The 27,742-nt window shown below is 54.5% G+C and overlaps 1 protein-coding gene across 1 annotated transcript; it reads left to right on the top strand.

Annotated features, from left to right (window-relative positions):
• Positions 1 to 105: 105 nt before the first annotated feature.
• On the top strand, positions 106 to 23,560 carry POLR2A (RNA polymerase II subunit A). The gene is made up of 29 exons (XM_026520860.4): positions 106 to 605; positions 9,363 to 9,495; positions 9,640 to 9,776; positions 9,869 to 10,042; positions 10,141 to 10,422; positions 10,638 to 10,799; positions 10,899 to 11,119; positions 11,289 to 11,421; positions 11,909 to 12,033; positions 12,131 to 12,341; positions 12,872 to 13,081; positions 13,224 to 13,392; positions 13,585 to 13,679; positions 13,817 to 14,020; positions 14,160 to 14,382; positions 14,809 to 14,992; positions 15,400 to 15,571; positions 15,664 to 15,769; positions 15,855 to 16,060; positions 18,484 to 18,708; positions 18,850 to 19,096; positions 19,388 to 19,488; positions 20,257 to 20,361; positions 20,443 to 20,625; positions 20,806 to 21,009; positions 21,181 to 21,367; positions 21,470 to 21,583; positions 21,752 to 21,901; positions 22,003 to 23,560. The coding sequence occupies exons 1-29, from the start codon at positions 513 to 515 to the stop codon at positions 23,157 to 23,159; spliced, it is 5,913 nt and encodes a 1,970-aa protein (XP_026376645.1). The 5' UTR covers positions 106 to 512; the 3' UTR covers positions 23,160 to 23,560.
• Positions 23,561 to 27,742: the final 4,182 nt, after the last annotated feature.

Genomic DNA, 27,742 nt, shown 5'->3' with positions numbered 1-27,742 from the left:
CGTGCAGGCCGGCGCAGTCGACCCCGTAGCGCAAGGGAGGGCGGGAAAGGAAGGGGCGGGGATGCAGGGGCGAATCTATAAAGGGCGTCATTCGGCCAGTTCGCTCCTCAGAAGCGCCGAGAGCGCGGCCGGGACGGTTGGAGAAGAAGGCGGCTCCCGGAAGGGGGAGAGACAAACTGCCGTAACCTCTGCCGTTCAGGAGCCTGGTTACTTATTTATTCGTTACCCTTTTTCTTCTTCCTCCCCCCCCGAAACCTTTTCCTTCCCCCCCCTTCTTTTTTTTCCTTTTTGGGAGACGAAAAATCTCCGGAAAGGGGGAGGAGAGCTCCTTTCGCTCCTTTTTCACTTCCCCGCCTCCTTCCCTCCCCCACCTTTCCCTCCTCCGGCTTTTTCCTCCCAACTCGGGGAGGTCCTTCCCGGTGGCCGCCCCGACGGGGTCTGAGCACCTAGGCGGAGGCGGCGCAGGGTTTTTGTAGTGAGGTTTGCGCCTGCGCAGCGCGCCGGCCTCCGCGATGCACGGGGGCGGCCCCCCCTCCGGGGACAGCGCATGCCCGCTGCGCACCATCAAGCGAGTGCAGTTCGGAGTCCTCAGTCCGGATGAACTGGTAAGCGGCCCTGCCCTCCCTCTGGTCCCCGCACGGCGCGGGTGGGGCCCGACGGTGGCCGCCCGGACGACGGGCCGCCGAAGCCGAGTGTCGCGAGTGTCCCGTCTCCGGGACGGGGGCCGGGCCGCACCGGGGTGGAGGGAGATTGGGGGACCGACGCCGAAAGAGAGCAGATGAGCCCTGGGGGTGGGTGGGGGGCGCTTTGCAAGTTCGGATGAGAAGCCGGACCCCAGATCTTTATTCCCCCCTCTTCCCTCCGTAACTATTCGTTGAACGCCTACTGTGTGATAGACACGACAGACGCTGGGTTTGCAGAGCTGGACCAGACGCAGGAGGACCTTGCCTCCTATTGGCACTGTCCGTGGGAACGGGCAGGGGAGGCAGACAGTAAGCATACAAGTAAAGGAGCAAACAAAACAATTCAGCTCGTGGCAAGTGCTTTGAATGGAGCGAAGGGGAGTTACCGAGGAGTGAGGCTTCTGTGGGCGGGGTGATGTCAGGGTGTGAGAAGCCCCCTCTGGGGAGGTGACATTACCTGGATGAGGAGGCAGCCAGTCCTCTGGGCCACAGGTTCTAGGACAAGAGCTTTTCGGGCAGAGGAGACCACAGGTGCGAAGGGCCTGAGGGAGACATGAACTCGGTGTGTCCCAGAGGCTGGAAGAAGTGCCAGCGTGAATGGGGTTTAGACCGGTGAGGAGAGTCACCGAAATGGGCTGGAGAAGCATGAAACTGGGCAGGCCCGGTGGGATGTTGTAAATCATGGTAAGGAATCGGAGTTTAATTGTTTTTAATAGGAAGCCTTTGCAGAATTATAAGCCGGAGAGTGACATCAAGTTTACATTGAAAAACCCCCAAACTACTAATACTTGGGTTGCCCTCTGAAGAACTGATTGCGGGGCAGGGCTAAGAAAGGGAGCGGGAGACATCAGGTAGTAGGGTGGTTCTGGGGTGAGCTGTTGGTGACTTGGACTCCTTTATGGAGTGAACGGGAGGGAGCCAGGTGTCTGGAGAGAATGGCATTGAATGGCCATCTTTGTGGATGGAGACAGTTTTGCTGGAGGACAAGGCACAGCCGCGTGAAAGTTAGGAGCCAGAACCTCCTAACCTCACACCATACTAAAGAGTAAATGCCAGGTGGAGTTAAGCTTTAAATCTAAAAAGCAAAACTCGAAAGCACCAGTGAAATACAGAAGGCTTGTGGGGGCTGATTCCAGGGGCAGAACCCCTTCACGGTAATGAATGAATTATCGGTAAATTTTATTGAGTGCCTATCACGTGCTAGGCCCCGAGCTAAGCATTTTTTCTTTTAAGATTTTAAGTAATCTTTACACCATAACATGAGGCCCGAACTCACAACGCCGAGATCAAGAACCACATACCCCATTGACTGAGCCAGCCAGACGCCCCAGCATTTTATATACAAGGAAAAGCAGGACACATTTCACTACATAAAAATAAGAGCCACTTCTCTTTATCAGAGGCACCATGGATGGCTAAAAAAACAGATTGGGAAGCAATATTTGCACTGTGGTAGTCAAGGTTAGATTTCTTAATATACAAGGAAGGCTTATAAATCAGTAAAGAAAGCACACACCTACTAGACAAATAGATAAAGGACACAAATAAGCAGCTCACAGTAGTAGTACAATGGCCAATAAAAAATACTCAGTTTAGGGGTGCCTGGGTGGCACAGTGGTTAAGCGTCTGCCTTCGGCTCAGGGCGTGATCCCGGCGTTATGGGATCGAGCCCCGCATCAGGCTCCTCCGCTGGGAGCCTGCTTCTTCCTCTCCCACTCCCCCTGCTTGTGTTCCCTCTCTCACTGGCTGTCTCTATCTCTGTCGAATAAATAAAAAAAATCTAAAAAAAAAAAAAAAACACCCTCAGTTTACTAATGAAAACATGCAAGTTAAAGTTTTTTCCTTTATCTGATTTTTTTATGCTGGCAAAAGTATTGGGAAATAAGCATGCTTATATATTGTAGAAGGATAAACTGATACAGCCTTTTTGGAGGACAGTCTGACAGTTTTATCAGTCGTTTACTGCGTATTACTTGGTTCAGCAGTACCACTTCTAAAATTTTATCCTTAAATAAAAAACTAAATTTCTGCTGTGGAGCATGCCTTTCCCCGGGTCTTGCCTGGTTCAGCAACCACACAGTGGCCAGACCATTCATCCACTTACTCAGGCCAAAAACCTAAAAGCTGTCTTTAATCTTTTCCTTCTCACAACCTGCACTTGGTCCGTCTGCCAGTCTGTCAGCTCTTTCTTCCGAAATGTGCCTGGAATCCGGCCATTTCTGACCATCTCCATCTGGACCGTCATGTCCCACTCCACCATCATCTTTCCCATGGAATACTGCTGCAGCCTTAGCTCCTACTTGTTTTGCAGTTTGCAGAGCAGCTGAAGAGTTCTTGTTATCAGTCTCTGCCCTGCATGGAATCCTCTCTGGAGGATCCAAACTGCTTTCTCTGAGCTGCATTGAGGTCCTGGCTTATCTGGCCCCTGCCTGCCTCTCCAGCTCATTACCAAACTCCTCTTTGGGTTGTCTTTAAGCAAACCGACCTGCCAGTTCTTCCAACACTACGAGTTCTTTCTGGCCTCAAGGCCTTTATTGTTCACTGTTCCTGCTGCTTAGAGCAACATTGCCCAGACCTACCCAGGCTTATTCCTTTACATCCATGTATTCTGTGCTCAGATGTCCTATTCTTAGGACAGCTTTCCTGACCACCCTGTTTCAATAGCATCCCCCCTGCATCCTTTCACCCCTGGTCTTTAAGTAATCTCTGCACCCCATGTGGGCTCAAACTGACAACCCCAAGATCAAGAGTTGCATGCTCTTCTGACTGAGCCAGTGGGGTGACCTCCAACCCTGGTCTTGACTTTATTTTACTTCATAGCTTGCCACTCTCTCAAAGGATTCATTTTCTTTCTTTCTTTCTTTCTTTTTTTTTTTAAAGATTTTATTTATTTAGTTGACAGAGACAGCCAGCGAGAGAGGGAGCACAAGCAGGGGGAGTGGGAGAGGAAGAAGCAGGCTCATAGCAGAGGAGCCTGATGTGGGGCTCGATCCCATAACGCCGGGATCACGCCCTGAGCCGAAGGCAGACGCTTAACGACTGCGCCACGCAGGCGCCCCAGGATTCATTTTCTGTTTCTTGCTCCCTCAGGAGAATGTAAATTTCATGAGGGCCCCTGTATTCACTGTAATTTCAGCATCTCAGAGTGTGCCCGGCACATAATCGTGGTGTGATGAGAATGAGTTAAGTTAATGAGTAATGGAGCAATTGGAAAGGACACAAAGATATGTGTAGAACGGTTTTTATCACAACATTGTTTGGAAATGATATTGTTTGACATTATAAATTGCCTAAATATTTGCTAATAGGAATTCTATGGAGTTAACTCGGGGTGTGTTCATAAACTAGAACAAGAACTTCCCAACAGGCTGAATCCCGTGTTCCCAAACCGTGCTGAGCCAGTGCCCCAAGCTCTCAGGGGCCCAGGGGGAGATTTAAGTTTCAGGAGAAGATCGGGAAGATCAGCTACGCGTCTGATGTCCTGAGAACTAGGAGTTCCTGACAGTTGCCTTTCGACATTAGGTGGCGCCAAATCCCTTTCGGTTACGTCATATCTTGGGGAAGCTGGATTTTTAGCAGTTACCAAATATAGCCCTCCCCCCCAAAAAAGTGCGTAGAACAAGAAATAAGGGTGATGCTGTCCAATCTGATCCCAAGATCTGCCAGGTCGTACAGGGCCCAGCAGGTGTCAGAAGTAAATCATTGTGGTTATTTGGGAAATAATAAAAAAATTTTTTTAATATTTTGTAATCTTTTTCCATTTATGTGTGTTTTTTAAAGGCTCTGAAGTTGGTAGGACGTAGGTGTTTATTAAGTTGTTTGGCCTCGGGTACTTACTGAGTGGGTCTCTTTGGACCTAGGGGTGACACGCTTGAACCACTAAGGGCTCTGTGAACTGAGGGACTTCAGGGATCTGAGAAATAAGTTACTGACCAGAATGCGGAGTGAGACCCTGTTCATGTAAAAATAGGAGCCTGATTACATTTTACAAAACGTGGAAGGCTGGCGGTTCACAAAACAGAGGCCGTCTCTGGTGTGCAGAGGTGCGGGGGGCTTGGGTTTCGCCCTGCACTGCTTGCAGTTGATGTAATGCTCCGGTGTCTCGAGGGAATAACAGTTCTGCTTCGGGGAGGAGGATCGGAGGGAAGGGGCCTGTTGTGGAACAGACGGTATCTAAGAGTAGAGTGTTTTCCAGAAGTCTTGTGGAGGGCTGTGTGTCAGGCACTGAGGGCTTTTGGAATTAGCTGCAGGACAGAGCTGTTGTCTTGGAGGTCGTCATGGGTGTGGATGTTGCTGAGTCCTGAGGGAGAGGAAGCAAGGAGGGTCAGCGCTCCGGGCTCTATGCAAAGCTGGTACGGAGCTCGATGACACTTGAAGAGGTTGACTTCTGTTCATGAAAAGCTATTGTCTACTGTGAAAAGGATCATTTTATTTATTTATACCCCAGCTTATTCCCGGAAGGATTTAAAACATCCTCGTAGATGTGTGCTACCTCGGTGGGTCAGAAGCTTATTCTCCTTCAGATTATTTATAAACCAGGGAGGGATTTCCTGCACATGCAGCAAGGATTTACTGGCCCTGTGCGAGGCGCTGATCCTTGCCCTCAAGGGTTGCAATCCAGTGGGAGAGCCAGATGAGTAAACAGGTAATGACGGTGGGGCCGAGAACCCTGCTGGGGTGTGCGGTGAGGCTAGGGAGGCCCTCGGTGGCCATTGCAGAGAGGTGACATTTGAATCGAGTGTTAAAGAATGTAAAGTTTCCCGGAAAGGAATTTTGAGAGCTCTGTTGCAGTGGGAGGGGGTGCAGAAGGGGAGCACGTCTGTAAGAGGGGGTTCAAGCCCAGTTCCAAGGACCATGTATGTTTTACTAAAGGCAGAGAAAAAAGGAGTATTTTTTTTAAAGATTATTTTACTTGAGAGAGAGATACCGAGCAAGAGCAGGGGTAGGGCTGAGGGAGAAGCAGGCTCCCCGCTGAGCAGGGAGCCCGACAAGGAACTCGATCCCGGAACCCTGGGATCATGACCTGAGCTGAAGGCAGATGCCTCACTGATTGAGCCCCCCAGGCGTCCCAAGAGTTTTTTGTGTATTGTTTTATTTAAGATTTTATTCTGAAGTAATCTCTATGCCCAATGTGGGGCTTGAACTCAAACCCCAAGGTTAAGTCTTATGCTCCACCACTGAGCCCGCCCGTTGCCCCTAAAGAGAACTGGTATTCACTGAGAATCTACAGCTGGCTTCTTGTGCCTCAGGGGCACCCCTGGGACCAGCTTGCCCCTCAGGAGCCTAACCCTTATCACCTGGGTAGCGAGACCAGTGTTTGGAGGAAGGGTTGGGGCTAAGGTAGTTTGTATATAATCTGAAATGACAGTTTGTTACGTTGTGGTAGGGAGATTGTCCGGAACATTCCAGGACAGCCCCGGGCCCCATCGCAGTACCTGGAAGCAAGTAGTCCTTAGCAGGTGGGTGGCTTGGTGAGCATGGATTTGGAGCGAGGGAGGTGCATTTGCGCATGATTTCCCTCAGCTTCCTCTCTGGTGACCTTTCTGGCAGCCACACTCAGGCTTGCTTCTGCCTCCCTGTGTTTCAGTCAAGGTGAGCAAAGCCCTTCGTGTTTCTCAGAAGACACAATGTAGCTGATGGGGTGCCAGCTTTGTGAATTTAGTCCCCCCCAGTCCTGTCTCCTGAGACTTCACCAGGTCATCGTGATGAGGTGTTAGAACCTCTTGCATCAATAGACCATTTGGTTTCTGCTCAGCAGTGGCTAGTCAGATCCATTATGGGGGCATTGCTGGCCTGACTGGCAGGGGACAGCCTTCTCTCTTTTCCAGGGTCTTTGAAGGCACTTCCCTGCAGCCAAGGGCCCTAAGCAGTTGAGTTCAGTCTAACAAACATTCATCAGGAGCCACGGGGTCCAGGACGATAGAGAAATGCTGTCTGCTGAGAGATACTGACAATGCTTGGGGAAGACAGAGGCCCCAGTAGATAATTTCATTGCATTGTGAGATGCACAGTGATAGAGGGGTTATGGAAGCTCAGAGGAGGCTCTGGAAACACTTTCTGGAAGAAGCAAGGCCTGAGCTGAGTCTTTAAATAGCAGTTAGCCTTGGGGGGCAGGGCCTTGCAGACCCAGCTAAGAGCATGTATGAAGACCCGGTGATGGGGGACCACAGGGGACTCCATCACTAATGTGGAAAAAGAAAGGAAAGTAGAAATGTCCTAAAACCCTTTTTGTAAGCTGTCCTGCTGAGTTTAGACGTCATTCTGAGCGCAAGAGGGTCTGAAGGTTAGATTTCCACTTTAGAAGGAGCACCCCAGCTGCGTGGATGGATGGGAGAGAGGCTGACCACCTAAGGAGCGCCCTGATGTGAACCCCCGAGGAAAGGCCTGGCCTGAGGCAGTGGTTGGAGGCGTGGAGCAGAGGGGCCAGGTTCCGAGACTGTTGAGGTGCAGACAGCCAGTGCCGGTGCTGGGTGGCTGGTAGGATCGGTAGGTGTCGTTCCTGAGCCCCTGCCCTGTCCTGGGCTTCAGCAGGTACGCGAAGTTACACAGTTCGTGAGTGGTAGAACCGGGATTGCAGACCAGAGGTCTCTGGCTCCGGCTGCGCTCAGTAAACCCGTTTGTGCCTGAGGGTGAGGACGGGCAGGGGCGGGTTTTGGACTTGAGGGCCACCAGCTTAGGCGGGGTGAGGGAAGAGGCGGATTTTTGTGGAGAAGGGAGTTTGCTGTTAGACGTGTTGAATTTGATTCAGTAGATAGTTTATTTTTTTATTTGTTTAAAGATTTTATTTATGTCAGAAAGAGAGAGCACGTGAGCACAAGCAGGGGGAGTGGCAGAGGGAGAAGCAGATTCCCCACTAAGCAGAGAGCCCGATCCGGGACTCGATCCCGGGCCCTGAGCTCATGACCTGAGCCGAAGGCAGACAGTTAATCAACTGAGCTAGCCAGGTACCCCTTGATTCAGTAGAGAGTTTCATACAAGAATCCAGAGTTCAGAAGCAAGGGGAGGCCTGGAGGCAGAGAGTCAGACCTTTTCGGGATAGAGTGAGCCTCGAGGGACAGCAGGCCCACTGCCTCCAGGGTGTGGATGAGCTAAAACCGAGGGGCGGGGCGGAGTGCGTGCGTGCGTGCGTGTGTGTGTGTGTGTGTGTGTGTGTGTGTCTGACGAGCTCAGGCTGGGCGGGCCTGCCAGCTTTGGCAGAGTACCACTCCTGGGTCTCGGGCCTGGTGTGGGGGCTGCAGGGGAGACGGATCACTGGGCCGTGCTGATTGGAACTCCCTGTCCTTTTGCCCAGCGTCGGAACAATGCACAGGCGATCCTGGCTCTGCCACTTTCTAGCTGCCTGTCCTTGGGCCTGTGGTGTCATCATCTGTGAAATGGGGACAGTGATGCGTTTTTTTATCAGTTAGCTGTGATGATCACCCGGAAGCCGTGTCCCAGGGTTGCAAGAATTGTGTCTGTGCTGCAGCTCGGAACAGTGGGATGGGTGTGTGTTGGGCCTGGAGAGGGTTGGGTTTGAGTCCTGCTGGCTCCCCTTGGACAAGTCACTTCACGCAGCCTCGGTTCCTCCTGTCTGAGTGACAGGACCTCATTCATAGAAGGCGAGTGGATGGGTTTAGAGAAACAAGGTGCACAGAGTGCGGTTGGCGCCCAGCATGAAGTTGACTCGCCAGTCGAAGCTTTTTTTTTTTTTTTAAAGATTTTATTTATTTATTTGACAGAGATAGAGACAGCCAGCGAGAGAGGGAACACAAGCAGGGGGAGTGGGAGAGGAAGAAACAGGCTCATAGCGGAAGAGCCTGACGTGGGGCTCGATCCCATAACGCCGGGATCACGCCCTGAGCCGAAGGCAGACGCTTAACCGCTGTGCCACCCAGGCGCCCCAGTCGAAGCTTTTAAGTTTAATAAGTTCCTCCCTGTGGAAGTTGAGTGGGTCAAACCCAGCTAATGTCAAAGTCCTTGGTTTTTAATGTGCAAAAACTAAAGGTTTCTTCAGCCCACCTCTCGCCCATACCTGCTGTGAGCTCCTCCATCACCCACTCCCTCCTCGAGGGAGTCCTTTGAGTCTGGGGCCCCACCTTTCTCAGGATTCCACCTTCTGGTTCTGCCTCCATCTCTTGGGGCACCGGGGTACCCTTTTGCTCCAGCACCTTCCTCCTTCATCTTGTCCTGGGATCTCCATGTAAACAAGGATGGGTTTGGCTGCTGGGCCCTCAGGGAAGGAGGAGGTGACAAGGATAGGGGCAAACAGTGGCTGGCTGGAGGAGCTGAAGCTAGGGGGCCAGGCGTGTCTAGTACCGTCCCCTGCCAGGCACGCAGATTCGGGGCTTGATTTCAGCTTTGGGGAAGAAGCAAGGCATTGATTTTTTTTTTCCCCCTTGAAACAACTTACTTCTTTTTGTGGTTAAATCCTATGGATGTCAACAAGCTGGGATTGAGCCCAGAGGGGTGTATGGGGTTTGAGTCCGAGAGGTAGGCGGCTTGTATGGAGGCCAGGGTGTGCTGGATGCGAGTCTGAGAGCCCTCTCCCACCCGGACAGGGACCAGGATCCCCGATTTTCGGTGCTAAGCACTCCCAGAGGAGTGGACCCACGCATGCGCTATTCCCCTTTGAGGCCTTCGCATGTGAAGGCTGGAAACTAGGAATCCTATTTAGTTGTTATTGGCCTTTTTTTCCTGTAGAAACGAATGTCTGTGACAGAGGGCGGTATCAAATACCCCGAGACGACAGAGGGCGGCCGCCCCAAGCTTGGGGGGCTGATGGACCCGAGGCAGGGGGTGATCGAGCGGACTGGCCGCTGCCAGACCTGTGCAGGTGAGTGCAGGGGGCTGGCACGGGGTCCCTCCGGGGGCGGGAGGCTTGGGTCCTTGAAGAACACCGGATCTGGGGGCGGAGCCCGGGGGACCTAGGCTCTGAGGTGCGAGCTGGGACGAGGGTGTGAGGTGTGTGTCCCCACAGGAAACATGACAGAGTGTCCCGGCCACTTTGGCCACATTGAGCTGGCCAAACCTGTGTTTCACGTGGGCTTCCTGGTGAAGACGATGAAAGTGTTGCGCTGCGTCTGCTTCTTCTGCTCCAAGTTGCTCGTGGACTCTGTGAGTGGGGGCGGGCCCTGGCCTGGGGGAGGGCTGGCTTCGTGGGGGGACAAAGGAGCGGCCAGACTGACCCTGCTCGGCTCTGTCCCCAGAACAACCCAAAGATCAAGGACATCCTGGCCAAGTCCAAGGGGCAGCCCAAGAAGCGGCTGACACACGTGTATGACCTGTGCAAGGGCAAGAACATCTGCGAGGGCGGGGAGGAGATGGACAACAAGTTCGGCGTGGAGCAGCCGGAGGGCGACGAGGACTTGACCAAAGAGAAGGTAGCCGCGCCGGGCCGGCGGGAGGGGGCGCTGCGGGAGGGGGCACTACTGGGGGGTGGGCGGGTCTCTGGGCTCACCGGCCCCTCTGTCTCCGGAAGGGCCACGGTGGCTGCGGGCGGTACCAGCCCCGGATCCGGCGCTCGGGCCTGGAGCTGTACGCTGAGTGGAAGCACGTCAACGAGGACTCCCAGGAGAAGAAGATCCTGCTGAGTCCCGAGCGAGTGCACGAGATCTTCAAGCGCATCTCGGACGAGGAGTGTTTCGTGCTGGGCATGGAGCCCCGCTACGCGCGGCCTGAGTGGATGATTGTCACCGTGCTGCCCGTGCCCCCGCTCTCTGTGCGGCCTGCCGTGGTGATGCAGGGCTCTGCCCGCAACCAGGTCAGCGGCTCCTGGGGCCCGCCCGGCCATGGGATGGCTGGCTGGCGGGCGGAGGGGAGGGAGCCCGGGGTGGAGCGCGGGTGCCTGGGTGACCGCGCCCCCTGCCAGCCCGTGCCTCTGAACGAGGTCCTTGACTTAGTTGAGGATCACGGCGGGGCTTCCGCGTGTGGGAGGCGGGGCCGGCCGGGCCTTGACGCTGCGGACCCCCACGGCAGGACGACCTCACTCACAAGCTGGCGGACATCGTGAAGATCAACAACCAGCTGCGGCGCAACGAGCAGAACGGCGCAGCGGCCCACGTCATCGCCGAGGACGTGAAGCTCCTGCAGTTCCACGTGGCCACCATGGTGGACAACGAGCTGCCCGGCTTGCCCCGCGTGAGCACGCCCTGCCCGGGGCCCACGCGGAAGTGGGTGGGGCCTCCGAGCTCGGGGGCGGGGCCCATGTGACAGCCGGCTGCCCGCGTCTCCCCACAGGCCATGCAGAAGTCTGGGCGCCCCCTCAAGTCCCTAAAGCAGCGCTTGAAGGGCAAGGAAGGCCGGGTCCGGGGAAACCTGATGGGCAAGCGAGTGGACTTCTCGGCCCGCACCGTCATCACCCCCGACCCCAACCTCTCCATCGACCAGGTCGGCGTGCCTCGCTCCATCGCTGCCAACATGACCTTTGCGGAGATTGTCACGCCCTTCAACATCGACAGGTGGGCTTGGTCTCTGGAGCCCTGCTTGGAGAGCCAGGGGTGGAGGGGGCACGTGAGGGGACGGGCTTGGAGCCTGAGGGGGAGAGCGCTTCCACCTGCGGCCCTGGGGTGAGGGTGGCGACAGGGCTTCCGGGGAGGCCTGTGTTCAGTGCGCCCCTGCCCTTCCCAGACTTCAGGAGCTGGTGCGCAGGGGGAACAGCCAGTACCCAGGGGCCAAGTACATCATCCGCGACAACGGCGATCGGATTGACCTGCGTTTCCACCCCAAGCCCAGTGATCTTCACTTGCAGACCGGCTACAAGGCACGGAATGGGCCAGGGCTGCTCTCCCCACCCTGAGCGGGAAGCTCTCTGGACTGGGGGCCGCCGGCAGGGGGCGCTCTAAGGCCGTTCTGTTTGTTAGGGTCCGCGCCTGGGGCGTCTCCAAAGACCACTGCTCTCCTGGGCGAGCTGTGGCTGCTGGCCACGGGCACCCAGGGCGGGGCTTGCGCTAACCCAAGCGCGGCACCCTGGGTGTGTATGGCAGGGAAGGGAGATCCAGGGAGGAACAGAACAGAAGGCTTTGCGTGCAGAGTCTCTGGGTTTTCTCCTGCGACAGAGTTCCTTGAGGCTGGTGGATGCCGTACTTTGTCCTCCCCTCACCTGGTGTCTGGCCCGAAGGGGTGGTTGATAAGTGTTCCCCATGAAATCGCAGCCTTCTGTTGTCTGTTCCCACCTGCAGAGCATTTCAGGCCCACTGGCTTCCCTTCTTAGCAAGTCCCTTCCTCAGCTCGTCCGCTTCCCTCCCTAGGTGGAGCGGCACATGTGCGACGGAGACATCGTCATCTTCAACCGGCAGCCGACTTTGCACAAAATGTCCATGATGGGGCATCGGGTCCGCATCCTCCCCTGGTCTACTTTTCGTTTAAATCTGAGGTCAGTCCCCTGGCCAAGGGCGCTGGGCAGGGCCGAGTGGCTCCCTGATGTTTCACCGTGGCGTCTCCCTGAGCCCGGCCTCTCTTGGTCACTGCAGTGTGACGACGCCGTACAACGCTGACTTTGACGGGGATGAGATGAACTTGCACCTGCCACAGTCTCTGGAGACCCGGGCAGAGATCCAGGAGCTCGCTATGGTGCCACGCATGATTGTGACCCCCCAGAGCAATCGCCCCGTCATGGGCATCGTGCAAGACACACTCACGGCCGTGCGCAAATTCACAAAGAGAGACGTCTTCCTGGAGCGGGTGTGTGCTCCTGGGGAGGGGGCCCAGCTCGGACAGGCACGGCGGCCGGGTGGCGAGGGGAGGATGGGGACGAAGAGCTGTGATGTCTGCCTTGACGTGCCCCACGCTGACCTGTGTGTGAGGCGGAAGGAGAGAGGAGAGGGTTAGAAAGGTCAGCGGCCAAAAAGGGCTTACATCTTTAGCTCCCCGTTCAAGTTTTTAATGGTGTTTTTCCCTATTTAGTTCTTTAAGATGTCATGTAATTTCAGCTACTTTTAGAAAGGAAAGGTGAAGGGAAAAATAAATGGTTTCGTTATGGTTTTATTTGCTATTTTTGTCATCATTCAATTCATAATTATTGTAAGTAATTTGTATTTCTGTTCAAGAGAAAAAACTCCGAGTCTCACTGTCATAATGAATTTTTAATTAAGTTTGGAAAACGCTTTCCCTGGTCCTCTGCCTCCGCAGTGCGGCCTTCACCCGCTGCCCGTGACCTTCCCGGTGAGGCCTGCAGTGCTGACGTCCGGTCTTGCTTGTCCTTCCCCGCGCAGGGGGAGGTGATGAACCTCCTGATGTTCCTGTCCACGTGGGACGGGAAGGTGCCGCAGCCGGCCATCCTGAAGCCGCGGCCCCTCTGGACGGGCAAACAGATCTTCTCCCTCATCATCCCAGGCCACATCAACTGCATCCGCACGCACAGCACCCATCCCGACGACGAGGACAGCGGTCCCTACAAACACATCTCCCCCGGGGACACCAAGGTGGGAGGGCCACCGCGGGGGCCTTGAGTGGGGTGCTGTGTGCCCAGGTGGTGGTGGAGAAGGGGAGCTGATCATGGGTGGGGATGGGATTTGGACCTGGGGTGCCACCGCAGGGGCCTTGAGTGGGGTGCTGTGTGCCCAGGTGGTGGTGGAGAACGGGGAGCTGATCATGGGCATCCTGTGTAAGAAGTCTCTCGGCACGTCAGCTGGCTCGCTGGTCCACATCTCTTACCTGGAGATGGGCCACGATGTCACGCGCCTCTTCTACTCCAACATTCAGACCGTCATTAACAACTGGCTTCTCATCGAGGGTGAGTAGAGGGCTCGAGCGAGCCCGCTCCTTGAATCCTGACTCTCCCTCTTCTCACCGTTTCTCTTCCACCCTTCGCTTGTTCCTCCTTGGATTTGGGGTTCCTCCGCCAGCTCTCTTGGCTGTGATTCCATCCCAGGTTTTAGGGGGAGCCTAAAGAGGGCGTTGATGGTACTTCTTTTCTTATCCCTAGGTCATACCATTGGCATTGGGGACTCCATCGCTGACTCTAAGACCTACCAGGACATTCAGAACACTATTAAGAAGGCCAAGCAGGATGTGATAGAGGTGAGTGGGAAGGCCGGGCCAAGACCGAGTGACCAGCGCTTGGAGTCGTTGAAGGGAGCGTCCGCGACAGCAGGGCCGGGTGTGAGGGAAGGGGGAGCAGAACAGACACCAAGCCCTGCCCCCTGCCTTGCACCCAGGTCATCGAGAAGGCTCATAACAACGAGCTGGAGCCCACCCCGGGGAACACTCTGCGGCAGACCTTTGAGAACCAGGTGAACCGCATTCTCAACGATGCCCGAGACAAGACTGGCTCTTCTGCCCAGAAGTCCCTGTCTGAGTACAACAACTTTAAGTCCATGGTTGTGTCTGGAGCCAAAGGTTCCAAGATCAACATCTCCCAGGTGGGGAGCCTTGTCTTTCCAGATGTGGGCCACGGAGAACGCTGGGAGCGCGGGGGTAGGTGTGTTTGGGGGGAGCGTGCTGAGAACTCTGACTCCTCGTGCAAAGGGAGTTAGGTGCACCCCACCGTTCATTCCCCAGGTCATTGCTGTCGTCGGGCAGCAGAACGTGGAGGGCAAGCGGATCCCGTTTGGATTCAAGCACCGGACTCTGCCTCACTTCATCAAGGATGACTACGGGCCCGAGAGCAGAGGCTTTGTGGAGAACTCCTACCTGGCCGGCCTCACGCCCACCGAGTTCTTCTTCCACGCCATGGGGGGTCGCGAGGGGCTCATCGACACGGCCGTCAAGACTGCTGAGACTGGTGAGACCTTCTAGCCTGTGCTGCTGCCAGGGGCGCTGCAGGCCAAGGAGCCCCCCAGGGTGGGGCCGGGGGGTTCTCGGGCTGAAGCCTCCCATTCCCAGGCAGGTGATTTTGTTTCTTGCGGAAGGAGTAGCAACTGAAGCCCAGGAGCTGGGGCAGGGACGGGGCCTCGTGGTCTCTCTCGCAACATGTCCCCAGGGGCTGGCTCCTAGGGGACTCTTCTAGGCCCTGGTCCCAGCTGGTGGCAGGCATGGCTTTCATGGAGAGGTCTTGGGGCCAGGGGGCTACTAGCTGGCTCTTCTGAGGTCCAGGTGGGTGGAGGCCCTGGAGCAGCTGGCGAGGCTGCAGGTCAGGCTCTCTGGGCTTCGGCGTCATCTCCCCGCCCCTGGCCCACACCCGGTCCCACACACGGCGTCTTCCGTGCAGGGTACATCCAGCGGCGGCTCATCAAGTCTATGGAGTCGGTGATGGTGAAGTACGACGCCACCGTGCGCAACTCCATCAACCAGGTGGTACAGCTGCGCTACGGTGAGGACGGCCTGGCTGGCGAGAGCGTCGAGTTCCAGAACCTGGCTACCCTGAAGCCGTCCAACAAGGCTTTTGAGAAGAAGTGAGGAGGCTGCAGGCGGGTGGTTCTCGGCCCTGGGGCTCACGCCAGCGTCCTCGGACACCCTTCCCTGCATGCGGAGAGACCACTGGCCCAGAGTATGCCTTGCAGGCACCCTTAGCTCTGAGAGCCCGTTGCCCCTCTTGGCGACAGCAACTGTGTGGTGGACGGGGCTGGGTGGGAACAGACCTAACCCAGCCCACCTTGTCCCCAGTGACGGTACGAGCAAGCTCAGGCGGGCTGGCCCCAGCTCAGGTCCTGTTGGCCATCCTGGGACCTAGACCTTGAATTTCCCTGCCCCAGATGCTTGGCTCCAAAGCCGCGTTCCGCAGGCCGTGCGGCTCTGGGAGCCTCGCAGGGATCAGCCCCTGGGCCCACCTGCCCCTGTCTGCACGTCCTGCCCCCTGCAGGTTCCGCTTCGACTACACCAACGAGAGAGCTCTGCGGCGCACTCTGCAGGAGGACCTGGTGAAGGATGTCCTGAGCAATGCGCACATTCAGAACGAGCTGGAGCGGGAATTCGAGCGGATGCGTGAAGACCGGGAGGTGCTCAGGGTCATCTTCCCAACTGGTGACAGCAAGGTGTGTATGGGCCCAAAGGTGGGGCCGGGGAGCTGCTGCCGCCGCGGGGATGTGCCTGACTCCTGACCGCCCCCCGCTGCGTCCCGCCTCAGGTGGTCCTCCCCTGTAACCTGCTGCGCATGATCTGGAACGCCCAGAAGATCTTCCACATCAACCCCCGCCTCCCCTCCGACCTGCACCCCATCAAGGTCGTAGAGGGTGAGTAGCAACCCCTGGGCCAGGCTGGGGGACCGGAGTGAGCCGGGCCCTGGTGTGCCATGTCTTGACCTCCTTTGGCCCCCAGGAGTCAAGGAACTGAGCAAGAAGCTGGTGATCGTGAACGGGGATGACCCCCTGAGCCGGCAGGCGCAGGAGAACGCCACGCTTCTCTTCAACATCCACTTGCGGTCCACGCTGTGCTCGCGCCGCATGGCCGAGGAGTTCCGGCTCAGCGGGGAGGCCTTCGACTGGCTGCTCGGGGAGATCGAGTCCAAGTTCAACCAAGCCATCGTGAGTGGTGTTCTCACTTCAGCCTTGCTTTTCTCCTTTGACCTGTCGACTCGCTGGGCTCTGTGCCCACCATCGCCTGGTAACGGCTTCCGTTCACCGAGGGACTGCGCTGTGCCGAGTCCTGTGCTCGGGGCTTTACGTTCCATTCCCTGGCGGGCTTAAGACGACCCGAGCAGGTTGTTCCCAAGTCGCACAGGAACACCGGGCCGTGGAGGGAGGGGCGACGACTCCAGGAAAGAAGCCGTGCGACTGGGATAGGAAATGGGAGGGTCGTTGTTTATTTTCTTCAAGTGCCTGCTGTGTGCTGAATTCCAGTTTAGACGGAGATGAGGAGTCCGGGGAGTGAGTAGGAAAGAGATCTATAGATACTAGGATAGACCGTCACTTTTTAAGTGAGGATTTTACAGGGTAGTAGGAAGACAGAAGCATTATAATTAGAGGCATGGCTGAGGTTACATGCGATATAAATCCAGTTTTACAAATTAAATAATTAAAATGCATTAAGAAATACTACAGAACATGATTGAAAGAAAGAAAGAAAGAAAGAAAGAAAGAAAGAAAGAAAGAAGGCTTAAGCAAGAGGAAGGACATCCCGTGTTCACGGATTACAAGATTTATGTCGCTAAATGGCGTTAACCCCAAAATGATCTATAGACCCAACACTGTCCCTGTCAAATCCCAGCTGCCTTTTTTGCAGAAATTTATAAGCTGATCCTAAAATTCATATGGAAATGCAGGGGACCCAGAATAGCCAGACAGTTTTGAAAAAGAACAAGATTGGAGGACTCATTTCAAAACTTCCTGGAGAGGTGCAGTTCTCGAGAGAGCGTGATGCTACGTAAGGGTGCATAGGTAGTGAATGAAACTTGAGTTGATGGCTCATGTTTACAGTCGTTACATTTTTGTCAAGGGTGTCACGTCGATCAAACAGGAGAAAATAAGTCTTTTCAACAAATGGTGCTGGGCGGGCGCCTGGGTGGCTCAGTCCATGAAGCAGCCAAACTCTTGGTTTTGGCTCAGGTCATGGTCTCATGGGTTGTGAGATCGAGCCCTGCCTCGGGCTCCATACTCAGTGGCGTGGGGATCTGCTTGAGATTCTCTTCCTCTGCCCTTCCCCTGCACATGCTCAGTCTCTTTCTCTCAAATAAATAAATCTTTAAAAAATAATAATGCTGGGACAACTGGACATCCACATGCAAAAGATTGAAGTTGGATCTCTACCTCACGCTGTATAGAAAAACTACTTCAAATGCGTTAAAGATCTAAACACAAGAGCTCAAGCTGGAAAAAGTTTTAGAAGAAAACTTAAGGGTAAATCTTCATTATCTTTGGTTAGACAGTGGAGTCTTCAGTCTGCGCTAAAGAGCACAAAAAAAAACAAAGACAGAGTGGGCTTCATCTAAATTAAAAACTTGTCCTTCAGAGGACATCAGCAAGGGAGTGAGAAGAGAACCCAGAACAGGAGGAAAGATTTGCAACTCGTCCCGCGCGTAAAGAACACATAAAGGACTACAAGTCAGCAACAAAAAGAAAGCTGTGTACGGGCTTGAATAGACATTTTACCCCAAAGAATATGTGTAAGTGACCCGTAAACGCATGAGAAAAGATGCTCAGTGCCGTTAGCCTCCCAGGAAACGCAACTGAAGGCCCAGGGAGCCACCGCTTGGTGCTTCTTGAATTTAGGATGGAAAGAGGCTGTGGGCAAGGCCGTGGAGCAGTGGGAAGTCTCCCGGGCCGCTGCTGTGGCCGCTGGGGGGCCTCTGGGGGTCACGGTCTGCTGTTCCCATGAAGAGTAGACGCAGGTGTCGTTTGAACCAGCAAATCCACTCCTCGGAATATACCTGAGAGACTGGAGCATACCTGAGAGTGTGTGCCCGGAAAACCTGGTGCACAGACGTCCGTGGCCCCATCGTTCGCAACAGTCAAGCCGTGGAAACAGCCAAAGTCCGTCCGCTGATGCATGGGTAAACAGATCTGCCAGAGCATACAAGGGAATGTTCTGTGGTAAAAGTAACGAGGTGCCAGGCCATGAGAAGACCGCAGTAAACCCGCAGTGACTGAGTGAGCGGAGCCCGCCTGCAGAGGCCACGTACCCTAGGACTCTCACGGAAAGGTTAGATTTTATGGTATGTGATCGTAACCTCAGTGGAACTTTGGGGAGCCCCCCACGTGGAGCACTGATACGACATGAGCGTTCAGCCTGTAATGTTAGCACATTCTAGAAGTTAGGGTTTCAGGTGTCAGAGTACCTCCTTCCAGGCGTGGCGCAGACGGTGCAAACATGTGAGGGCGAGAGAGTCAGACTCTGCCACATCGGGTCTCTGCCTCGTCCCAACGCCGGTGTTGCTGTCCTGACTGCAGCTCGTCACTTGCCAGAAGGGAGGCGTCTGCTCTTTCTGACACTGGCTTCTCTTGCTCTGTAGGCCCATCCTGGGGAGATGGTGGGCGCCCTGGCCGCACAGTCCCTCGGAGAACCAGCCACCCAGATGACCTTGAACACCTTTCACTATGCTGGTGTGTCTGCCAAGAACGTGACCCTGGGTGTGCCCCGCCTCAAGGAGCTCATCAACATCTCCAAGAAGCCGAAGACCCCTTCGCTTACCGTCTTCCTGCTGGGCCAGTCTGCTCGAGATGCTGAGAGAGCCAAGGTAGGGGCTGGGTGGATGGGCTCCCTGGCGGGAGGAAGAGGAGGAGAGCCCTTCCCTTGAATGCATGCTCTCTACAGGGAAGTTCGGAGAGACCTTTAGAGCCACCCACACACCTGTGTCCCTAATCCATCCTTGTCCCAGGACATTCTGTGCCGTCTGGAACACACGACATTGAGGAAGGTGACCGCCAACACAGCCATCTACTACGACCCCAACCCCCAGAGCACGGTAGTGGCAGAGGATCAGGAGTGGGTGAACGTCTACTATGAGATGCCGGACTTCGACGTGGCCCGGATCTCCCCATGGCTTTTGCGGGTGGAGCTGGACCGGAAGCACATGACTGACCGGAAGCTGACCATGGAGCAGATTGCCGAGAAGATCAATGCCGGTAAGGCCGGGAGGGCGGGCCCAGCTCGGGAGTCCTGCCTGGGACAGATGTGCCTGGGCTCCCCATCTGTCCCGTCACCGCCCGCCAGCCCCCCGCGAACCACCCACCCTCCCCGCCTTCCATGTGCCTGCTCTGCTCCTCGGGCGCGTCCCTGCAGTTCTCTGCTCCCTTTCCCTTCTCCGTGTTTCCCCTCCTAGAGGGTTCTGGGAGGAGGAGGGGAAGCCAGAAGAGCGCCCCGTCAGGGAGAGTCCTGTCACCATCGTCCTTCTCACGGCCGCTTCTCCCCACCAGGTTTCGGCGATGACTTGAATTGCATCTTCAACGACGATAACGCTGAGAAGCTGGTGCTCCGAATCCGCATCATGAACAGCGACGAAAACAAGATGCAAGAGGTAAGGGGGCCCGAGAGGACAGTGAGAGTCCGAGGTAGAACGCTGGCGAACCTTGTTCGGGACCGGAGACATTAGAGCGAAAGCGGGTGGAGGTGCGGGTCACACTGGCTCATGGAGGCCGGCCATGATTTCCAAAAGTTCTAGCAGCAAAAACGTTTGAAAAGTGAGGTGGCAGCCGTGTAGACCCAACAGGTGGTGGTGAAGTGGGGGAGGCTCTGGGCTCTCCCTCCGTGAGGCTCCTGCGTGAGGGCGGAGGGCAGAGTTGGCGTGTCCTGTGGAAAGTGGGTGACAGCGGCGGCCGCGAGCCCCGAGACAGTGCTGCGCCGCTGACTTCACTCCTGGGCGCGGCTCCTGAGAAAGCGCTCAACAGACAGGGTGCCTGGGGCCTGAGTCACGAAAGTGCAGAGCCCAGTGTGGGACGGTCAGAGAGTGGATCCGGGAGTTGTGGTGGGTCCCAGCAGAGTAGAGGGCAGCTCCGTACACAAGCCCGCGGGGGCCGCAGCGAGCTGGGGGGGGCCGCCGGCGCCATCGCGGCCCTTGGGGCGCGCGAATGCACACGCAGAAATTGTGTTGGGACGGCGGGGTCTGGCTGCCTTCCCTCAGGTTTCTTTTAGGATCACAAAAATGTGATAAAGGTGATGTCAGAGAAACCGAGGAGGGCAGAGTGTCGGGCCTGACCTGACTCTTAGGTCCCTGGGGAGGCTGTGGTTCGGGGTGAGCCTGGGAGGAGATGAAGGTTCTAGGACTTTGGCCTCGCTCTCGGGGCAGGAAGAAGAGGTGGTGGACAAGATGGACGACGATGTTTTCCTACGCTGCATCGAGTCCAACATGCTGACCGATATGACCCTGCAGGGCATCGAGCAGATCAGCAAGGTCAGCCCCCCCCCACCCCCGCCCCGTCCGGCAGCGCCCCCCACCCGCACCCCGCCCCCGAGCTCACGCCATCCCCCGCAGGTGTATATGCACCTGCCGCAGACGGACAACAAGAAGAAGATCATTATCACGGAGGATGGGGAGTTCAAGGCCCTGCAGGAGTGGATCCTGGAGACAGACGGTGTGAGCCTGATGCGGGTGCTGAGTGAGAAGGACGTGGACCCTGTGCGCACTACGTCCAATGACATCGTGGAGATCTTCACGGTGAGCCCCCCGGAGCCCCTCTGCCCCGCTCTCTTCCCGCGATCGAGTGTCTGGCAAGCAGTGGCCTCCCGTGTCCTCTCTGGGCATTTGCTCGCTCAGGTTTCTGCAGGCCTGAGTCCACTGTTGAGTACAGGCTGCCCCGACTCCTGACTGACCCTTCATCCCTCCCCGCCGTGCCAGGTGCTGGGCATCGAAGCCGTGCGGAAGGCTCTGGAGCGGGAGCTGTACCATGTCATCTCCTTTGACGGTTCCTACGTCAATTACCGCCACTTGGCTCTTCTGTGTGACACCATGACCTGTCGCGGCCATTTGATGGCCATCACCCGACATGGGGTCAACCGCCAGGATACGGGCCCTCTCATGAAGTGCTCTTTTGAGGAAACGGTAAGGACAGACTGCGCAGGGTGGAAGGAGAGGGGGCGGGACGAGGGAGTGCTATAGGAAGAAGGGGTGCAGCAGAGTGACCGTGGGCGCCGGGCTCGGCCACTGCCCTTGCCCCATCGGAGCACGGGGTGTGGCGGCGTCTCACGGGCCCCCCGAAATCGGGTCGTTCAGGTGGACGTGCTGATGGAGGCAGCCGCGCACGGAGAGAGCGACCCCATGAAGGGGGTGTCTGAGAACATCATGCTGGGCCAGCTCGCCCCGGCCGGCACCGGCTGCTTCGACCTCCTGCTCGATGCGGAGAAGTGCAAGTACGGCATGGAGATCCCCACCAACATCCCCGGCTTGGGGGCCGCTGGACGTGAGTAGCAGGGCCTCCGCTGCCCAGACCGGGCTGGGGAGGCGGGGGGGGCATGGCCGGTCCCCAGGTGCGGTTCTCAGGAGTCCCTGTGCTTCTTCACAGCCACTGGCATGTTCTTCGGCTCAGCGCCCAGTCCCATGGGAGGAATCTCTCCGGCCATGACTCCCTGGAACCAGGGCGCAACTCCAGCCTATGGCGCCTGGTCCCCCAGTGTTGGTGAGCGACCCCGCCCAGGAAGAGGGCCCTGGGGGTGAAGCGTCGCCATGTTGGAGCGCTGGAGGCCAGGGAGCTCTGGAGGCCAAGGAGCTCTGGGGACGGTGTTGGGCAGGGTGGGTCGGTTGGGCTCCAGCTCTGGTGTTGACTCCTGTTTCTCTGATGTCACAGGGAGTGGAATGACCCCGGGGGCAGCCGGCTTCTCTCCCAGCGCCGCCTCAGACGCCAGCGGCTTCAGCCCCGGGTACTCCCCCGCCTGGTCTCCCACGCCAGGCTCCCCGGGCTCCCCTGGCCCCTCGAGCCCGTACATCCCCTCACCAGGTGAGCCATCCCTGTCTGTTGGGGCCAAGTTTCTTTCCTCCCCAATTCTGCGTTCTGGGTGACTTTCCGTCCCTTATGTCTTTTTGGCTTCTTTCCCACAGGTGGTGCCATGTCTCCCAGCTACTCCCCAACATCGCCTGCCTATGAGCCTCGCTCCCCTGGGGGCTATACGCCTCAGAGCCCCTCTTACTCCCCCACTTCGCCGTCCTACTCTCCCACCTCTCCGTCCTACTCTCCAACTAGTCCTAACTACAGTCCCACGTCACCCAGCTACTCCCCGACCTCTCCCAGCTACTCCCCGACCTCACCTAGCTACTCTCCCACCTCTCCCAGCTACTCTCCAACCTCTCCCAGCTACTCCCCAACCTCTCCCAGCTACTCTCCAACCTCTCCCAGCTACTCCCCGACCTCTCCCAGCTACTCGCCCACCTCTCCCAGCTACTCCCCAACCTCTCCCAGCTACTCACCCACTTCTCCCAGTTACTCGCCCACGTCCCCGAGCTATTCGCCCACGTCCCCGAGCTACTCTCCCACGTCCCCGAGCTATTCCCCGACATCCCCGAGCTACTCGCCAACCAGCCCTAACTATTCTCCAACCAGTCCTAATTACACCCCGACGTCACCCAGCTATAGCCCGACATCACCCAGTTACTCCCCGACAAGTCCCAACTACACACCCACGAGCCCTAACTACAGCCCAACCTCTCCAAGTTACTCTCCAACTTCACCCAGCTACTCCCCAACCTCGCCAAGCTACTCCCCATCAAGCCCACGGTACACACCACAGTCTCCAACCTACACCCCAAGCTCCCCCAGCTACAGCCCCAGCTCCCCGAGCTACAGCCCAACGTCGCCGAAGTACACCCCCACCAGTCCCTCCTACAGCCCCAGCTCCCCGGAGTACACCCCGACCTCCCCCAAATATTCGCCTACCAGCCCAAAATACTCGCCCACCTCCCCCAAGTACTCACCCACCAGCCCCACCTACTCGCCCACCACCCCAAAGTACTCCCCAACATCCCCTACTTACTCGCCGACCTCTCCGGTGTATACCCCAACCTCCCCCAAGTACTCGCCTACTAGCCCCACCTACTCGCCCACCTCCCCGAAGTACTCGCCCACCAGCCCCACCTACTCGCCCACCTCCCCCAAAGGCTCTACCTACTCACCCACTTCCCCTGGCTACTCGCCCACCAGCCCCACCTACAGCCTCACCAGTCCGGCCATCAGCCCGGACGACAGTGATGAGGAGAACTGAGGGTGTGCGGGGCACAGGGCAGCCCGGGTGGTGCCCTCGTGGGGCACAGGCCCCCAGCCCGCCTCCCGTGTACATAGCTCCTGTGACAAAGTTCCTCGTTGAAGTTCTGGTCCTGTTTCCACTGGGGCTTCTTGTCTTGTTCTCCATTGTGCTGTCTCAGAACCCACTCACCCTGCTGTGGTGTTCTCCTTCCTACCCCACCCGCCCCAGGCCTGTCCCCAAATCGAGGCTCCCTCCTTGCCTGTGGCTTGACTGGGGGTAAAGGGTGTTTTAACTTCTTAGGGGCGGTTCCTGCTCTGGGTCGTTATATCTGATCCTCGGGAAGAACAAAGCTAAAGCTGCCTTTTGTCTGTTATTTTATTTTTTGAAGTTTAAATAAAGTTTACTAATTTTGGCCAAAAGTGTGTCACATGGAGTGCTTAATTGGGGGTTCAGGCACACCTGGGCCGCCTGGGCCACTGTCTGCAGACAGCTGTTTATTCTGGGAAGAGGACCTACCATGTGCCCTCCCACGTGCCACGTGTTGCCCTTTCCTAGCTTTATGGTCCAGCAGGTGTGGCCCTGCTCTTGCTTAGCAGGCTGGGCTGAGCGTCTCTGCTCTTTAACCTTTTACTCTCCTGGTAGGTGATCTGGAAAAGCTCAGACAGGTCCTGCTGCGCAGCAGCAGACACGCGGCAGCCCTTCCCAGCGCCACCAGGAGGCGCATTTTCTTCTGGTGTTTTTCCTGCCGCTTTTCAAGTCCCTTCTAACCAGTTCTTGTTTTGGCCTCAAACCAAATTGAGAAGGTTCTGGATCCTGTAATATGTTTGAAAGCGGCCGTGAAAGGATTTGGGGATAATTTGTTGTTTTTGGCCACTCCGTGTTTTCTTTCATTAGTTTCCTGTTAATGTGCGTCTCTGCTTTCTCCATTCTGTATTAGTTATTTCTGCTTTACTTGGGATGTTCTGAAGTTTTTAAATTGAAATATTTCAAAAAACAGTATAGAAAGTTAAGCCCAAGATCTAACTTGATCACTGAGGTTATAGATTATAGATATGCCATTTTGCTGTATTTAACCCCGATCTTCAGTTGTTTAGAAAGAAATGACTTGTTTTTATAAGAAGGATGTATGTTCATTATAAAAGATCCAAGCCCTGCAGGAAGAAACAAATATCAAATCTTCCCAAATCCCACCACCAAGAAGCGAGCGTCAGCATGGTGAATGGAATTCCAGACGTCTCTTGCATCGATCGCACAGAATGATAGAAGGTTAGAAATTATTTAAAAACAATGGGGTTGCTTACATACGGTCTTGAGTTTGGGTCCTATGACGATACCATAGACTGGCTTACAAACAGCAGGTGTTTCTCACAGCTCTGGAGGCTGGGGAATCCAAGGTCAAGGCCACTAGCTTCTTGGTTCACAGATGGTCATCTTCTCATGAGTCCGCACAGGACAGTTGACCTAAGCACCTCCCCAAAGCCCCCAAAGCACCTACGTCCAAATACCATCACGTCAGGGATTAGTGTCCAGCATGGGAGTTTGGGGGAGACAAACATTAAGTCCACAGCACGTACTATGTAATAAATTCAATAATTTTTTAAAGATTTTATTATTTATTTGACAGAGCGAGAGAGCACAAGCAGGGGGAGCGGCAGGCAGAGGGAGAAGCAGGCTTCCTGCTGAGCAGGGCACCCGATGTGAGACTCGATAGCAGGACCCTGGGATCATGACCTGAACCGAAGGCAAGACGCTTCACCGACTGAGCCACCCAGGTGCCCCTAAATTCAATAATTTTTAAAAAGAAAAGGATTAAGTGAATTCATCACTGTCAAATGTCATATCGCTCCTGAGAGCTCCCTTAACATTAATACGCGTTATGAGAACAAAACCAATGAATAAACGTAAAGCAGAATCAGACCCACAGATACAGAGAACAGAGTGATGGTTGCCAGAGGGGAGGGCCAGGGCCAGGCTTCCCCTTCTGGAACAAAGAAGTCCTGGGGATGAAAGGCCCGGCATAGGGATTATAGTCAGTGGTCAGTGGTGTCCTGATAGTGTTGAGTGGTGGCAGGTGGCAGCCACGCTGGTGGGGAGCACAACGCAACGGGTAGAGCTGTCCTCTCCATCGGACACCCGAGGCCTGTGTAACATTGCGCGTCAGCTACGCTTCGACGAAAGAAATGCATTATGAAACTATGGAGAAGTTGGTAATGTTGGGTTATTTTTTCAAACATTGAAAGTGTAGGGCAGCCTGGGTGGCTCATGAAGTGTCTGCCTTCGGCTCAGGTCACAATATCGGGGTCCTGGGATTGGCCCCGCATTGGGCTCCCTGCTCAGCGGAGAGCCTGCTTCTCCCTCTCCCTCTGCCCCCCCCCATGCTCTCTCTCTCCAATAAATAAATAAATCTTAAAAATGAAAATAAAACGTCGAAAGTTTAGATAGTATGGACTGATTTCTACAGTATTTTCATGTTCCTCCTCCCTGTCTTTTTGTTTTTGTTTTTCTTAATTTTAAGGGCCTTAAAGGAGGCATTTTATCCATTTTGTCCACCTGTATCCCGCCCTCGCCCTTTGGGAAACTGAATCTTAGTGTCCCTTATAATGTTCACGCTATAGCATGGCCTCTCTTCCCCAGACGAAACCACTATCTTGAATTTTGTGTTGCTTTCTGTTTTTTCGTTACAGACGACTGTGCACACATCCTTAAGAATGTTATTTAATGTATCGGAACTTCGTATTAATGAAATCACACCGTCTATGTCCTTTGTGACCTGATTCTTTAGTCAACACTGTTTTAGAGATTCATCCTGTTGAGGTTTGTAGCTGTTCATTCATTTTTACTATCAAATACACCTTCTTACACTGTTTAGATTATAGACTCCAACCCTGGGGCGCCTGGACTGAGTTCGAGCCCCATGTGGGGTGTAGAAATTACTTCAATAAAACTTTTAAAAAAAAGGAGGGAGAGAGAGACATCCATCCTTACCCTATCCCTTATTCTTTTCCAGTATCCCCCAAAAGTTTTATAGTGTGGGATTTCACATCTAGGTGAATTTTAATCCACTTAAAATTGACTTATTTGGTGGAAAGAAGTGGTTTCATTGTTTTCTGTATAGATAACCAATCGTCCCAGTAAAATTTATGAAATGACTCATGCTGTTCAAATGACTTTCTCTGACCAAGTCGTTTTCATATATACTTTCAAATGTTTCCAGGTTTTTCTGTTCCTTTGGTCTATTTTCTCTTCCTCTGTTATTACCACATTATTATTATTATTATTATTATTATTATTATATTTTTGGAGAGAGAGCACGGACGAGTGAAGGGTAGTGGCAGAGGGAGAGGGAGAGAGAGAATCTTGCGTAGATCCCGTGCCCAGCTCAGATCATGACCTGAGCCAAAATCAAGAGTCAGGCACTTTAACCGACTGAGCCACCCAGGCACCCCTCTACCACATTATTTTTAATTGCTATGCTTTTTGTTATATTTCAAAAATCTGGTAAAGCAACACCCTCCCTTCCTTGTTCTCCCAACAATGTTTTGTCTATTTTGGGCCCTTTGTTCTTTCACAAAATATTTAGATCTAGGCCATAAAAATAACCCACCAACGACTTTTGTTCACGTTTCATTAAGTCTATAGGATTAAATCTGTAGGCCCCCACATTGAGCTTTACTATCCTAAAACATGGTATAGATCTCCATTTGTTTAGTTTTCATGTCCGTTAATAAAATGGTGCCGTTTTTCTTCATAGAGTTTATACTTCTTTTGTAGGTTCATTCCTAGCTTCTTTATATTTTCTATTGACACAATACAGTATTTTTTTCATACCTCATTTTCCAACGTCTTGAAATGAAATAATTTTTTGTACATTCATTTCATATCCGGCGAACTCTGTAGTCTCTCTTACTAATCTATTACTTTAGGTCTAGTTTTTTGCTCTGTACATAGACAGTCATATCATATACACGCGATACCAAGTTTGTTTCTTCCTTCCCCGTTATTGAAACCTTTATTCCTGGGAACGCCTGGCTGGCTCGGTCCGTGGAGCACGGGACTGTTGATCTCAGGGTCATGAGTTCAATCCCTGCCATGAGCGTAGACTTACTTAAAAAACAAACAAAACAAAATGACCCTTTATTCCCTATGTCACTATACTCTGAGGAATTTGCATAAGCCATTTACTAGAGTAACTCACCGTTGTGTGCCCTCGATCTTAAAAAAGAACGCTTTCATTAGTTCAACTAGAGGTATCATCTGTGCTATGGGATTTTTTTTTTTTTTTTTTTTTTTTTTAAGATTTTATTTATTTATGTGACAGAGAGACAGCCAGCGAGAGAGGGAACACAGCAGGGGGAGTGGGAGAGGAAGAAGCAGGCTCCCAGCGGAGGAGCCTGATGTGGGACTCGATCCCGGATCGCCAGGATCACGCCCTGAGCCGAAGGCAGACGCTTTAACGACTGCGCTACCCAGGCGCCCCAATGGGATTTTTTTTTTAAATGAACTTTTATCAAGTTAAGGAAGTATCCTTCTGTATCTAGTTTGCCTAAGATCTAACTATGAATAAATATCAAATTCCGGGGCTCCTGGGTGGCACAGTCGTT

Source organism: Ursus arctos, unplaced genomic scaffold (assembly GCF_023065955.2).
Source record: "Ursus arctos isolate Adak ecotype North America unplaced genomic scaffold, UrsArc2.0 scaffold_14, whole genome shotgun sequence".
In the NCBI taxonomy this organism is placed as follows: Eukaryota; Metazoa; Chordata; class Mammalia; order Carnivora; family Ursidae; genus Ursus; species Ursus arctos.
This window is presented reverse-complemented; position numbering and strand designations above follow the sequence as displayed.